General features: G+C 30.0%; 1 protein-coding gene across 2 annotated transcripts; it reads left to right on the top strand.

The window, feature by feature from the left end:
- The first annotated feature begins 7,121 nt into the window (after nt 1-7,121).
- Nucleotides 7,122-13,750, top strand: LOC137823955 (amino acid transporter AVT6C). Of its 2 annotated transcripts, none has more exons than XM_068629339.2 (5): nt 7,122-7,924; nt 9,310-9,462; nt 9,580-9,780; nt 12,721-13,192; nt 13,336-13,750. In XM_068629339.2, exons 1-5 carry the CDS (start codon nt 7,531-7,533, stop codon nt 13,451-13,453), a joined length of 1,338 nt encoding a protein of 445 aa, XP_068485440.2. In that variant the 5' UTR covers nt 7,122-7,530; the 3' UTR covers nt 13,454-13,750. The 2 variants fall into 2 exon arrangements, 1 of the variants encoding a protein (XP_068485440.2); XR_016514828.1 differs by having other exon boundaries at nt 7,222-7,924; nt 12,716-13,192.
- Nucleotides 13,751-13,828: the final 78 nt, after the last annotated feature.

Below are 13,828 nucleotides of genomic sequence, written 5' to 3'. Positions count from 1 at the left end.
AATAAATTTTAATATTATTAAGGTGAAATTTAGTTTTAAAAAAATTATAATACATGTTAAAATATATTTCGAATTTATTATTTTGAAATATATTCTATTAAAATGGTATATGAAGTTAAGAGACTTCTCTTAAATAACGTGTTTGTGTCGACACTCGTACAATACTCGTAGGACACTTATTGATAAAGTGTTTAATTCAAAAAATATTTGCTGGATTTCTCACCATTTTAGCACGATTCTAACACAACTTTAAAAATGATAAATACAATAATTTTCTAAAAACTCAAATTTATTATATAAATTTTTATTATGATTATAAAAATAAGGAATAAATTCTTTTGAAACAGTCATGAAAAACATCTTCCTGCTCCAAAAATAATCTAAAACATACTTGTGCACATAAATATTTATTGTCAATTTATATAATTCATAATTATATAATATATTGATCTGTGTATCCGTGTCTTACATTCTAGAGATTATACGTATCTCCGTATTTGTGTCCATGTCGTATCATCCGTGTCTGTGTTACATAGAAAATGGTTTCTAAAATATCTTTCGGGAATAGTCTTTTAAGAATATATTTTTTATTTTTGTTTTTCAGAATTTCTTTTCTAAAATACTATAATCATTTTTTCAATAATTTTTCATATTTGTTTTCTCACTATGCGAAATAGAATTTTATTTCCAAACCAAAAAAAATTATTCAAAATTTCTTTTTCTAAAATATATTTTTCAATTCTAGATTTCGAATTCTAAGATAAAAAATAATTTTAGAATTTTAAATAAATGCGAGAAAAAAAACACTAAAATTGTACTTCCACAAAGTATTATCATACATTTTGGTTCTAAATATTTTAACACGTGTTATAAGATTAGTAAAAAGTAACAAAAGCTTTTACATCCAACTATCCTATAATAATTATTATATTAAAAAATGTCCCGATTGCTTCTTACTTGTTTCAGTATAGCAAAACCTTTATATACACTAGCAGAAACACAGTTTTTTTCACGACTATTTATAAGTATTTTTTAAATATTTTTTTATATAATATTATTATATTATCAATTTTATAATAATTGTATTTTTAATTAATATATGATAAATTTACTATAAAAAATTAGAGTCTTATAGTTTGTAATAAAAAAACTTAAACGAAATTTAAATTATTTATAACTACTTGATCTATTTTAATAATTTGAACGTCAATTGCATAGTAATAGTATTTGTAAAACTACTTATTCTTAAATTTTAGTATCTCAAAAGTTAACTTATTTATTTTATAAACCGATAAAATCCTACCTTAACCGTTTAAACGAATATATATATATATATATATATATATATATATATAAAATACAATATGAAATTTTTATGTAAGTCCTTTTATATTTATTCTTGAAAAGCTATATGTTTACGTTGTCAAAATAAATTTTAAGAAAGCCACAAAATATGACAGGAAAATAAGGATGGATTAATTATTTAATTAAATCTATATTATATAATTAATATATTAATAAATACATATTAATTATATAAAAAAATTAGCATTTTTATCAATTAAATATATCTAATAATATATTGACTCCTCCAGGTTATTAAAATCAAGTTCAGGCTCTAATAACATTTCTTAAGATAGCTAGTTTATATAGTAACTTTATTATATTTGATATAAATCTCATCTCATCTAAGTATATTTTATAATAAGATAATTTTTTACACATATATCATTAAATATATCATCAAAGTAACGATAATTCTTTATTCTTAACTTAATACTTGAATTTTTTTTATCAATTTTCGTCATCCGATAACTCTGTTTACTTGACTTTATGTATCATGAGACATTGAAATCTCATTTAACCTCTTAACTTAACACTCATACAAAACATAAATATCGATTAAATAATATCTCTCAACTACATACACAATTATAAATTATTCACAATAATATCAACAATCACACTTTATGATTTTAAGTTAACAAATTTCAAAATCACTTTATATAAAAGAAAAATATACAAGTAACAGAATAATCAATATTTAATCAATCACCAATAATTAAAGTTTTAACACAAAACAAGTTATGAAAAATAGAGAATGATGATAGAGCAATTACTTTAATAGTTTGGTGATATCATGTGTCACACTCTAATTGCTTAAGCCATATGTTGAAGGAAGAGAGAGAATTGATGTAATCTCTTCCACACTTGAGAGGTCAATAATTGTTGAGTGTCCAACTTTAAAATAGTGAGAGAATTGTCATCAACTCTCTCATTGCGCAAGTGTTCAAACAAAGTTTAAGTGACCTAAATTAGTATATAATAATACAACATCAAGTTCCATAACACATTGTAAAACCTCATCACACCATCACTTGAGTGATAAGATTTGATGAGGATAAAGAGTTGATTCGACAACTCTCTAACTCAAACAAAAAAACTAACTTGAGTAATTATCACTATCACTTAAGGGACCAAAAAACACTTGAGTGATAATGTTTTGCACTTGAAATCAAAATCACAACTTAAGTGTCGCTTAAGTAATCAACCTGACACTCAAGCAAGATACGTAAAACAACAAAAATAAACGAATTACCCCAATTTTAGTAAACTATTTAGAAATCCCTAAATGATTTTTAAACATCAATCTATTATTTTAAAAAAAATCAAAGTCACATGTTCATTTATCATTCAAAATATGGTTGTATAACACCTAAAATCAAACCAAACTAATATAATACATTTTTCAAATTCACGTAAATTAACAAAATTTTAGTCAATCAAACATCTATGAAAAAGTTTGACTTAATATTTTTATAATCCAACAATCTATTATTAAACTCAGGTAATAATATACATCAATCTACACATACATATAAGTAAAAAAACAAAACACTTAAATTTTAAACAACACAAAGAATTTTGGGTTAGCTCTTCTTAGTTATTACTTGTTCACTAAGCAATGCAAACACTATGACAACAAAAGTGTTGAAAGTGTAGTAAAATCCTCCAAGATCCTAAGGAAATATCACATAGTCAACTAAAACATTAATTAGATATTGAATCATTAGAGATAGTACATTCATCAACTAATTAAATCCGTGAAACCTTAGACACATTCATAAAAGGAGTAGGGAGGAAATAATGTAGAAAGACTTTCGCACAAAATGGAAACTCTAAAACAAATTTTAACAAGTCAAAGTTGATCTTTACTCAATTATCGTCTTACTAGTAGAATTTATTGAAGAAAAATATGAAAAAAAACTAAAAAAAAACTAGAGAAAAGTCAAGAAAAGGAACAAAGATTAGACAAAGGGACTTGAGAAAAAAAAAAGGAAAAGGCATAAAACTCACAAATCCTAGTTGTTAATTATAATAAATTTGATTTTCATAAACATACACACATACACTTAATATGATAATAATTTTTAGTGCGAATGTAATAACTTAGTTTTCTTCATTTTGTAAAGTAATCCATCTTCTTTACGAGAGTAATGTTTATAAACTCCTTTTATAAGTTTATAATTAGAAGTGGTAACAAAAATTACTTGAGTTTTTAATTTTAGAGGGGAGATTAAAATGCGTGATTATGAGTGATTTGTGTACTTATTGTAATTTAGAGTGATTTTAATCAAGTTATTACTTTGTAGAACCCTCAATAGTTCTTGAAGGAGAACCATACGTATATCAAAAGTTAGGAGTTAACCAACATAAATTTTGTGTGTGTTTTCCTTCACTAGACAATATAAATTTCAATCAAGAATGAGTTTTAAGATTTTATGCAACCTCCCCGCCTTTTTCTAGAGCTTGCCTATACCATTTTTATAATGGTTGAGTTTTTATTTGTTTTTCTTTATTTTTTCTAGAAAAGGAAAATGATTTTTACTTAAGCAAAGTTAAATCCTTTAAGCAAAACAAGTTAAAGAGCACATGAATCACATTAAGGCTCTCACTCAAGTGAATTATTTGCTTGCTTGAGAGTGTGATGCTCGTTTAAGTAGTCTGAGCAAATGACTCTCGCTTAAGCGAGCACTTAAGTGAGAGACATGTCATATATACACTTTAATTCAATAATCATTAGAGTTACGTGTATACTTTGTCGCTAGTACCATTGTTGTTGTTTTGCTTAGGAGACATTCTTTGAACAGGTCACAAAGAAAAAACTCAACTCCAAATGTTATAAATTGAGAACTAGACAACACACAAAACACAATCTTGTACATAAAACATGGTACAAAGAACCTTGTCAGGGTAGTACTCTCAAGACCTAAGCACCACACTACGTTCTTAGTATTTTAGTATTTTCTTTTAGTGTTGGTACAAGTGTTAAGCCATGAGCAAGTAAACACCCTATTATTAGAGCTTTATGTAGTTGTTCGACTCATGTTAATCATTTCCTTTTTCAACAAAACTAGTTATTCAATTAAGTATTTTTATTTTGTTCTTAATTCTTGTTTGACCTAGCTAGCTAAATCACAATCACAATTTTAATTGTAATTGATAAACTCTTTATAAATTAGGATCTAGGTAAAAACTCTGTTCAACCTATAACAATGGGGTAGGAGCTACCATTGAATTTTTAGTTCATCGACTTTAATGTTGGTTGCTTAACAAATTTCACCAAGGACATGAAATATTCCTTAAGTAATCTAAGTATTCTTTCATTGAGAATCATATTTAAATCAATTTTTTGAATTATTAAATTAATTAGATCACTACAATTATTAGATTGGGGAAGAGGGAATTACATGAGAAAGATAGTGAGAGGTTAGTTTTGATCTCAAAATCCATCAAGTTGCAAAAATTTATCATGCACAAGAAATTGACAATCATCTCATGATAAAATTGACCTTCATGAGCCAATGATATGAGATATTAGAACAAAGATGAATAAGATATCCTTAATGACCATCCCTCAAGGATAAATTTGGGTTATCGTAAACTGATGTACAAATCCACTTGTAAACACTTTTAGAAGTATGGATAAATATTGTGTTGGAGATCCCACATCGACTAGAGATTAGAGCCTTTCATTGTATATAAGTGGGTGCAAACCTCAACCCTATGAGCCGGTTTTATGGGGTTGAGTTAGGCTTAAAGTCCACTTCATAATATGGTATCAGAGCCAGTAAAAGATCTCATATTTTTGGATTTGGATGTCCCATGCCAAATAAAAAAGATTTAAAATTCCTCTTATATGTTATTGTGCTTTAACAATATCACAACACTTGCAAAAGAGTAATGTGTTTCCAAATAAATGACAATGACATGCTTATATAGTGTACTAATTCTTTAACATATTTTGTACCTTTGACATTAATTTCCCCATGTATATTTCAACTCAAAAATTGTATTTTTTTCATCATTATAATAGAGAGAACAAATAAAATGAGTGTACATTGATGCATCACATTTTCATAGGCTTGGATAATGTGTCATTATTCATTGAATTGTCCTTGTCTATGACATATTTTCTTGTTAAAAGCTTCATGAGATTGATTGTCATAGACATATTTTCTTGTTAAAAGCTTCATGAGATTGATTGTCACATAAGGTTTGTGCAATATCACATTCATAGAATGGTTAGATGTTTACTCATCTTTATCATTTTAGTGGTATTGGCTATCTACAACATGAATTAGATTCATAGTTTTTTTTCATTTTTTTTTAGGTTGTGTGACATCTCATCATTAGTTTATTTTGTTAAGTGTTTAGTCTAATATTTTTCTTCTCAATTTTTGTTCATGAAAATCCTACCCTTAACCATTTCTTGTTGGCGGGTGGTGGGGTATTAATTGTTTTTTCACAAATGGCAGATTTCATCTTAGAGTTTTAAGATCCATATCTTATCTCTTTGTGCAACCTATAATTTGTAAAAACAATATCTTTTTTAACGCATAATTCAAATTTGAGAGCTATGTTTTTTTATCACATGATACAAATATTCAAATTTATATTTTTTAAGACATTTTCTCTTCTTCTATCTTTGCATAACTTAATAGTTTCAATGATGCAATATCTTTATAAGTAGAACTTTATATTAGTCTATCACCATGCTACTTTATTTTATTTTATCTATTTGATTCTACAAACCCAAATTGTTAATATCGAGTAGAGTCTCATTTTGTGATAAATGTTTTAATATAAACATAAAGTTAGGTGGTGACATATAAGTGACATTTTGATGAAACAACCTGAAATACATGTTACTAGAAAAAAAATATTAATCAATTCAATCATTATTAGTATAAGTAATGCATTTTAATCATAGTTGACCATAAGTCAATTTAGTTATTAATGAATTTTTTTTTTAAATTCTTAACTTTATAAAATATAATATTTTAATATTGTTGATAACTTTTAATACAAATTTAGTAATATTATTTTAAAATATTTCATTTTATTTTAAAAAAATCTCAATTTTATAACTGTTATAAATAATATATGTAAGTATTTCACAAATTATAATTACAAAAATACATATATGTAAAGTCATATATATTAAAAACAATTTAAACGATTGTATATGGTTTTAAAATATAGTTTCATAGGATGACAAATAGAGAACACGTGCACTTTCGATCTCTTCGTCCATCCGTTGTCTATATAAGACTCTCATCTATAAGAGTCACACAGTTCTATTAAATGATATGTCGGACACATGTATTGAACATTGATACTCATATGATACGTATCGGTGAAGTGTCCAATTTATAAAATATTTGTTACTCTAATACGACACGGTGAAGTGTCCAATTCATAAAATATTTGTTAAATTTCTGACAATTCTAACACAGCTCTAACATAATTTTAAACAAGATAAATACATTAATTTTTTAAAAACTCAAATTTATTGGATAAATTTTTATTATAATTATAAAAATAAAAAACAAATCTTTTTGAATTAACCATGAAAAATATTTTTCTAATTAAAAAAATATGAAACATACTTGTACACATAAATATTTATTGTGAATAATTCATAATTATATAATATATAGATGTGTGTCTGTTATCCTACGTTTTAAAGAATATACGTATCTTCATGTACATACGTTTTAAAGAATATACGTATGAGTCTCCATGTTGGATTAATTTTGGAGGAAATTTGAAAATACGAATTCAGTCTATTAAGATAAGATATGAATCATCAACTCCATCCCATTTCTATGATTCGGACCTAACCATAATAGATCAGAATTACACGTCATACCACTTAAATTGCACCATTTTTCTTCAGATATAATCATAGATAACACCAGCGACAAAATAATCATACATGGAAAATAAATTATTAAGAGTTTAATAATTGTTTATTGATTGCAGAAGAGAATCAAATATATTGTGCTATACAAATTACCAAAATTCTTTAAGGGGAAAAAGTGTTTGGCAACCTTCATAATCTCTTTTTTAAATAACGAGTTTTGTTTTTTTGGTGAATGATAAAAAAAGAGGGAAGAAAAGGGATAAAAGTGTCATGCTTGTGTCTCCACTCTTCTTCCAATCCACAACATTCATGATTTCCGAATGAAGATTCCATCTCACTCCAACATCACTGAAGGAGTCCAGCCTCTCCTGTCGCCGGAATGCGAGCACTCGGCGGAGGATCGGAGTGCGCCGAATGGGTCAATTAGCGGCGCGGTGTTCAACATATCGACGACCATGATCGGCGCCGGAATCATGTCGGTTCCGGCGACGATGAAGGTGCTTGGCATAGTTCCGGGGTTCGCGGTGATCGTGTTGGTGGCACTGATAACAGATGTGACCGTGGAGTTTATGCTGAGGTACACGAATTCCGGTAAATCCACTACTTACGCGGGCATGATGGGTGAATCGTTTGGGTCCATTGGATCCCTTGCCGTTAAGCTTTGCGTCCTCGTAACAAATTTCGGAATCCTTATCATCTATCTCATTATTCTAGGTAACTTCCTCTTCCTTCTTTTTGCAGTTCTTATCTATGCATATTTTTTTTATTTTTTTTACTGGACTATAAGAATTAAAATGAATATGTGTTAAAATTAGAGTAGATTTTTATAATTATTGGAACCAAATAATTGCTAAACCAGTAGAAAAAGATTAAAGATGAGGGAACTTGTGATTATTTTTAGTCTTTTCTTTTTACCTGCACTTTCAGTATTTTGGGTGAAATTATGGGAGTGGGTTAATAAAATTACAAGATACACAATAAATAATTATTAAAATTTCCATTACTATGATTACCATTTAAGTTTTTAACAATAATAGATATATTATTTTTTCGAAACAATTTTATTTAAATATTCTCATCTTTAATAAATATTTTACTTTTATTGAAACAGAATAATTAATTTAGGTATCAAAATTAATGTTTATTAAAAATATGACTTAGTTTGATTTTTTTAATAAGCTAAAACTATTGTTAGTGTGGGACGGATGAAATAGTTTTTAGTAAGATTAATGTGCATTTATATATTTTGTCAATCCGAGTGTTAACAATACACTTTTCAATACAATTTTTTTTCTTATATACATTTTACTATTGATTAAACTTTATTTAAGTGAATAAAATTATCAGAGAATTAAAAAAATATTTATAATATATTTTAGCTAACAATAAAACGTGTTTAGAAGAGGAACAGATATAATTAAGCTGTTCATACCATCACAACTAATCTCTACGTTATATGTATTGATGTTTTTAATATATGAAAAAAATAATACATGGATTACATATTATGTGAAAATTAAACCAAACTATGCGGTCCAGAATTTATTAATAACTTTTCATATTTTGTTCTTTAATAACTTGATTTCAAAAGTACATTTGGGTAGTTTAAAATTTTAATTTTGGTGAGAAAGCCTTGTTCATGACGCTCAAATTATTGAAGTCTCACCAACCATCTTCTTTAGTTTGCACAGCGTTGCTCCATTGTACTTCAGTAATTGGCTATGGTTGCAACTTTAATTACGTAACCATTAACTAGAAAGAATACTTGTCTTTCATTACTAACTACATCGTGGTTAGTGTCTTTCATAGTAAAAATTTGAACTATGATTCACCATTATTAGACCCACTCTTGTTTACTGTTTAGAATTTAGTATTTAGAAGAACATTATTTAAATTACAAACAATAGAATGAAAGAAAACAAAACTAGGAATAGGAATGGAAGTTCCTAGAAGTTATAAGTTGTGTTTTATTATAAGTTCTTCTTACCATTGGACTAAAAACAAAGTGAAATATGAATAGGACTTGATTACATTTCAAAACTGTTATATGTCTGCTATACATATAAATTTGACTATGTTCATTGGCTTGGTTTATGAAGGAGACGTGCTGTGTGGAAGTCAGTCCAACGGAACTACACACTTAGGTGTTCTACAAGAATGGTTTGGAATGAATTGGTGGACCTCTCGTGCTTTTACTCTTCTTATTGTTGCTCTGTTCATAATGCTTCCACTCGTTATGTTACGTCGTGTTGGTAAGTACTGTTACTACCCAAATGCACAAGCAATTAATTGCCGATGCCGCCCTTTATCTTAACAATTGGCTAATTAAGCATTGCCTGTGTCTTGTTTTCGATGTTTATTGTAAACAGATTCACTAAGGTATAGTTCTGCAATATCAATCCTACTAGCATTGGTCTTTATTGCAATATGCTCATCAATGGCGTTTAGTGCATTGTTGTCCGGCAAAACTCAATCACTGAGGATGGTGCCTGATTTCTCTCAAGTCACTGTTCTTGATCTTTTCACCACTGTCCCAATCTTTGTCACTGGTTTCGGATTCCATGTCAATGGTTAGTTTCATGATTTTTTAGTTTTCTACTGATTATATATCATCTTTTTCCTTTTAATTTTGAAGAAAAGGTTCTGTTTATTTATGTGTTAATATAAAGTCTTAAGAGTATTTTGAAGAAATTATAAATAAAATTTGTTGTGAATGAGATTGTTTACTTTTCTTTTATTCGATGTATTATAATAAACAAACAGATGAAGGATTATTTAAAATATCAATTAATTAACTTTCTAATAATTATTATTTTCCTCTCATAAAAACATTGTGGAAAAATTATTATTTATTCATTAATTTTTATTCTTTCTCAATCAATCTCTCTCTCTATATATATTAATCACTAAATTATATATAGTTGAGGTAAAATTAAAAATGATAGATCTTGCTAATTTTACTTAATTTACTTATATATTTCGTATCATTAACATAGCTTTTAACTGTGATTATGAATAGTTCACTTTAATCCAATTTTTTTAGTGAAATTTATTGTAAAATAATGTTTATAAGATAAGCTAAGAAAATGTGAAACTGTGAGAGTTCAAGAATAAAGTATCTGTTCTGGTTCAATGTTCAAATTGCCTTAAACCAAAGTATTCAAGTGTGTTGGTAGCATAAAAGTCGTTATGTATTTAGAGGGAGAATCTGTTAGGTGAACGCGTAAGTACTAGAAAACATATACCCAATTCTTCTTATATTCTGTCGAGTTCAAATGAACAAAAAGTGATCAGGATTCGAACAAACATGAGAATTAAACCGATTCCTCTACTAGTTTTCTGTCAATAACCACCTTGCAGGGATTCAAGGTCTAGGTATAGGGCCTAGTCCCTTCGAAACCATTCTGAAAGTATTAGCGATCTCGTCTTTTAGCGACTCTTCAATTGTTCTCCAGGTCTTTTCCTTCTCGATCCAGCTTAAGTTTAACTTCTCTGGCTCATTAGTTTTTCCTTTGAGGCGTTTCCTTCTCCTTCACCCATTCCTCTGTCTTCCGACGAAGGAGTTCTACTTCAGCAGCATCAGACTTAAGCTGGTCAACCTCTTGTTGGGTCTCAAGAAGTTGTTTAGACCTTTTTTCTTCAACCAATGCAGCTTCTTGAGTTCGGTTCCCTGCCAGGTAAGCTATAGCTGTTACTTTGTTAAGCAGCCCTTAGATACCTTCGAAGAGAGAAGCCAAGTTTTAGATAACTTCTGTTGGTATTCCGACCACTAACGAAGCTCGAATCTTCTCATGGTGCAAATCCTTACACGAACAACCCAACAAGACTAGGATTTTCCGATGCGATTCTGCAACTAGTCCTTCAAAACTTAACTTGAGAGAGCAGAACTGGGCTTATAGCTGCTTCCAACCGTGTTTAGCTGTGGATCCACGAAGAGTAGGGAATTGAATATGATGAGGCAAGCAGCAGCTACTATTGTGGATCATGAAGTGGACATCAATGGAGTTTAGGGAAGAGTCTGATGTAGTGGGTACCCAGCAGTTTAACGTTTACGGAGAATCTGATAAGGTGTACACTTCGAAAAATTATAGTTTGACACCCATAAGACAAAATACTCTCATTTTACAACATATTCTGACAATATAATAATATGAAACTTGGAACACCAATTTGGCTTATGGGTTGTCCATTTTTGATGCCATGCGAACAGAGAACCGTACATTGCTGCTGGCTGTGTCCTTTCTATCCTGAAGAGGACACGGATAAACTTGGGTCCAATCATAGATGAGGTCTGATCTGAGAAGGGTATCAGGCTTACAACAGTGAACGTACCGTCAGAAGCTGATGATTTCTTTGTGGACGTAAAGAATTGTAAGAAATGCAAGAGGACTGAGATAATGATATATCATGGTTACTTTTTCCTTCTACTCTTCAAGAATGTATCTAGCAACAACTACAATGCGTTCTTTTCCAGGCGCATAACAGCTATGATGAAGGCTTTAGCAGGTTACCCAGAGGACATGGAGATCTTGCCTGTCTTTAAGCTGAAAATGGTGAAGGCTGTGAAGACCCTCTTAGGTTCAAATATAGAACTGTGCAAGCAAATCATAGAGAGTCTCCAGGAGGAAAGAAAGGGGAAAAGAGAAAGGGAAATTGGCAAACTATATCCTAGACATTATTGCCTGGACTGACATGAGTGCATACAAATGGATCTATGAGTGTGTAATGCTCACATCATCCCCAGTATTCATGCATGAAGTTGTGCGTGCTGAAATTGGCCCCTTAGTTGAAACATTTGAGAAGATCATCAGATGCAAATACCCACAGCAGTTCTTTGACTATTACTGGAGCTTAGAGGAGGTTGGGAAGCTGAAAAGATCGAGATTTTCATTGTTGTTGTCAATTGCACGGATTGTGAAAGAGAAAACCAGCTCTCCTACTTCCTTTCAATTCATAATACCAGTGACTGGGGATCAACTAATGATTGCAACCGAGCTAGCTCAGTATCATATCAAGATAGTAAAGACAAGGCCTTTAGAAAGTGAGATGCCAGCTGTAGTCAAGCTAGTGACAGGTAAGTACCCTCCAGGCTATCTGCGGAGACAAACTTAGAGCGACACAGTGGATGAGGAGAACCACCTTGAACGTGATGCAAATGGAGGTGTTCAGCGGGACAAGATAATTAGAAAAGTAGGACCTTTGCAGGGTTTTCACGAGAGCCATTTTTGATCACTTCCTTGAATGCTCTGATTTGAGGTATTTTGAATTTTGAACCAGAACTCTATGCAATAATTTACAATAAAGATATGCAAACACACCTCAATTAATACTTTTTCTTATACAGAAACTACCTCAGTATTCTTATCAAGTCATCTGCATCTCTCTCCCTCTTATGAAATCCAACCCTCTGATAGTGTGAGTGGGCATTAGATTTTAGCAAATAGAAGTGTAAAGAGCACAATGCCAAAGTTTTTCTTATGATTAACTTAATTACACATGATTTAGTGCAGTTCATCCAATTAGAGCAGAGCTTGGAAAAGCTACACACATGCGAATGGCTGTGCGGATTTCCCTACTAATATGCATGGCTGTTTACTTTGCCATTGGCTTCTTTGCGTACCTATTATTTGGGGATTCCATCATGCCCGATGTGCTAGTAAACTTTGACCAAAACTCCAATACCCATGTTGGTCGATTGCTGAATGATATTGTTAGACTAAGCTATGCACTCCATCTTGCCCTGGTGTTCCCCATCATGAACTTTTCCTTGAGGGTCAACATAGATGAACTTATTTTCTCAAACAAAAATAAGCCTCCCTTGACTTCGGACACCCCAAGATTTGTGTCACTCACTTTGTCTTTGCTAGCTCTCACATACTTGGTGGCTGTGGCCATCCCAAACATTTGGTATTTCTTCCAGTTCTTGGGATCCACAACCGTTGTTTGCACCTCATTCATCTTTCCTGCTGCTATTGTTCTAAGGTATGCTACTATCAATTTTTCCCTCTCTTTATATATCTATAACTATGCTTAATTTATATATATAGATTGATGTTTTCTGTTTGTACCTAGAGATGGCAAAATAGAGCTGTTTGTACCTCATTCATCTCCTCTTTTGAGTGCAGGGACATGCATGGCATATCAAAGACAAAAGATCGAGTGATTGCAATATCGGTAATTGTTTTTGCTGTAGGGACAAGCGGAATTGCTATATGGACCAACTTGAATCCAGGGGATGGTTAATGATTAGAATTAACCATGTTCATATATGAAGGGTTGATGCATCTGATGATTCCAAAATAAATTAAAGTTCAAAATCTTGAGTCTCGTCAGGTTATCTAAATTAATTAGTTTAAAATTCCATTAAATCCAAATTGAACAAATGATGTTAAATATTGTGGATGATTTTATTATTTATTTGCAAGCTATTTTTTTATAGAATATCCTTTACATCATGTATTACTTTTGTAATTTTTCTATTATTTAGTTAGTAGTCTAAAACACTCTTAAATAATTATGTATTGCTTTTTTAGAGGGTTATGTGGTTTTCTTATTCTTTCAAAATATATCATTTGTGTAATTGAATAATAGGAAATTCATTCAATCTTATTTAAACTA

This window comes from Phaseolus vulgaris, chromosome 8 (assembly GCF_051622355.1).
Source record: "Phaseolus vulgaris cultivar YP4 chromosome 8, ASM5162235v1, whole genome shotgun sequence".
Lineage (NCBI taxonomy): Eukaryota > Viridiplantae > Streptophyta > Magnoliopsida > Fabales > Fabaceae > Phaseolus > Phaseolus vulgaris.
This window is presented reverse-complemented; position numbering and strand designations above follow the sequence as displayed.

What these genes read in the sequence shown, in the direction of transcription:
- LOC137823955 (XM_068629339.2), top strand. Translation starts at nt 7,531, where the DNA reads ATGAAGATTCCATCTCACTCCAACATCACTGAAGGAGTCCAGCCTCTC. An exon ending in CATCTATCTCATTATTCTAG is followed by an intron (nt 7,925 to 9,309) that starts GTAACTTCCTCT and finishes TGGTTTATGAAG; the next exon opens with GAGACGTGCTGTGTGGAAGT. An exon ending in TTTCGGATTCCATGTCAATG is followed by an intron (nt 9,781 to 12,720) that starts GTTAGTTTCATG and finishes GATTTAGTGCAG; the next exon opens with TTCATCCAATTAGAGCAGAG.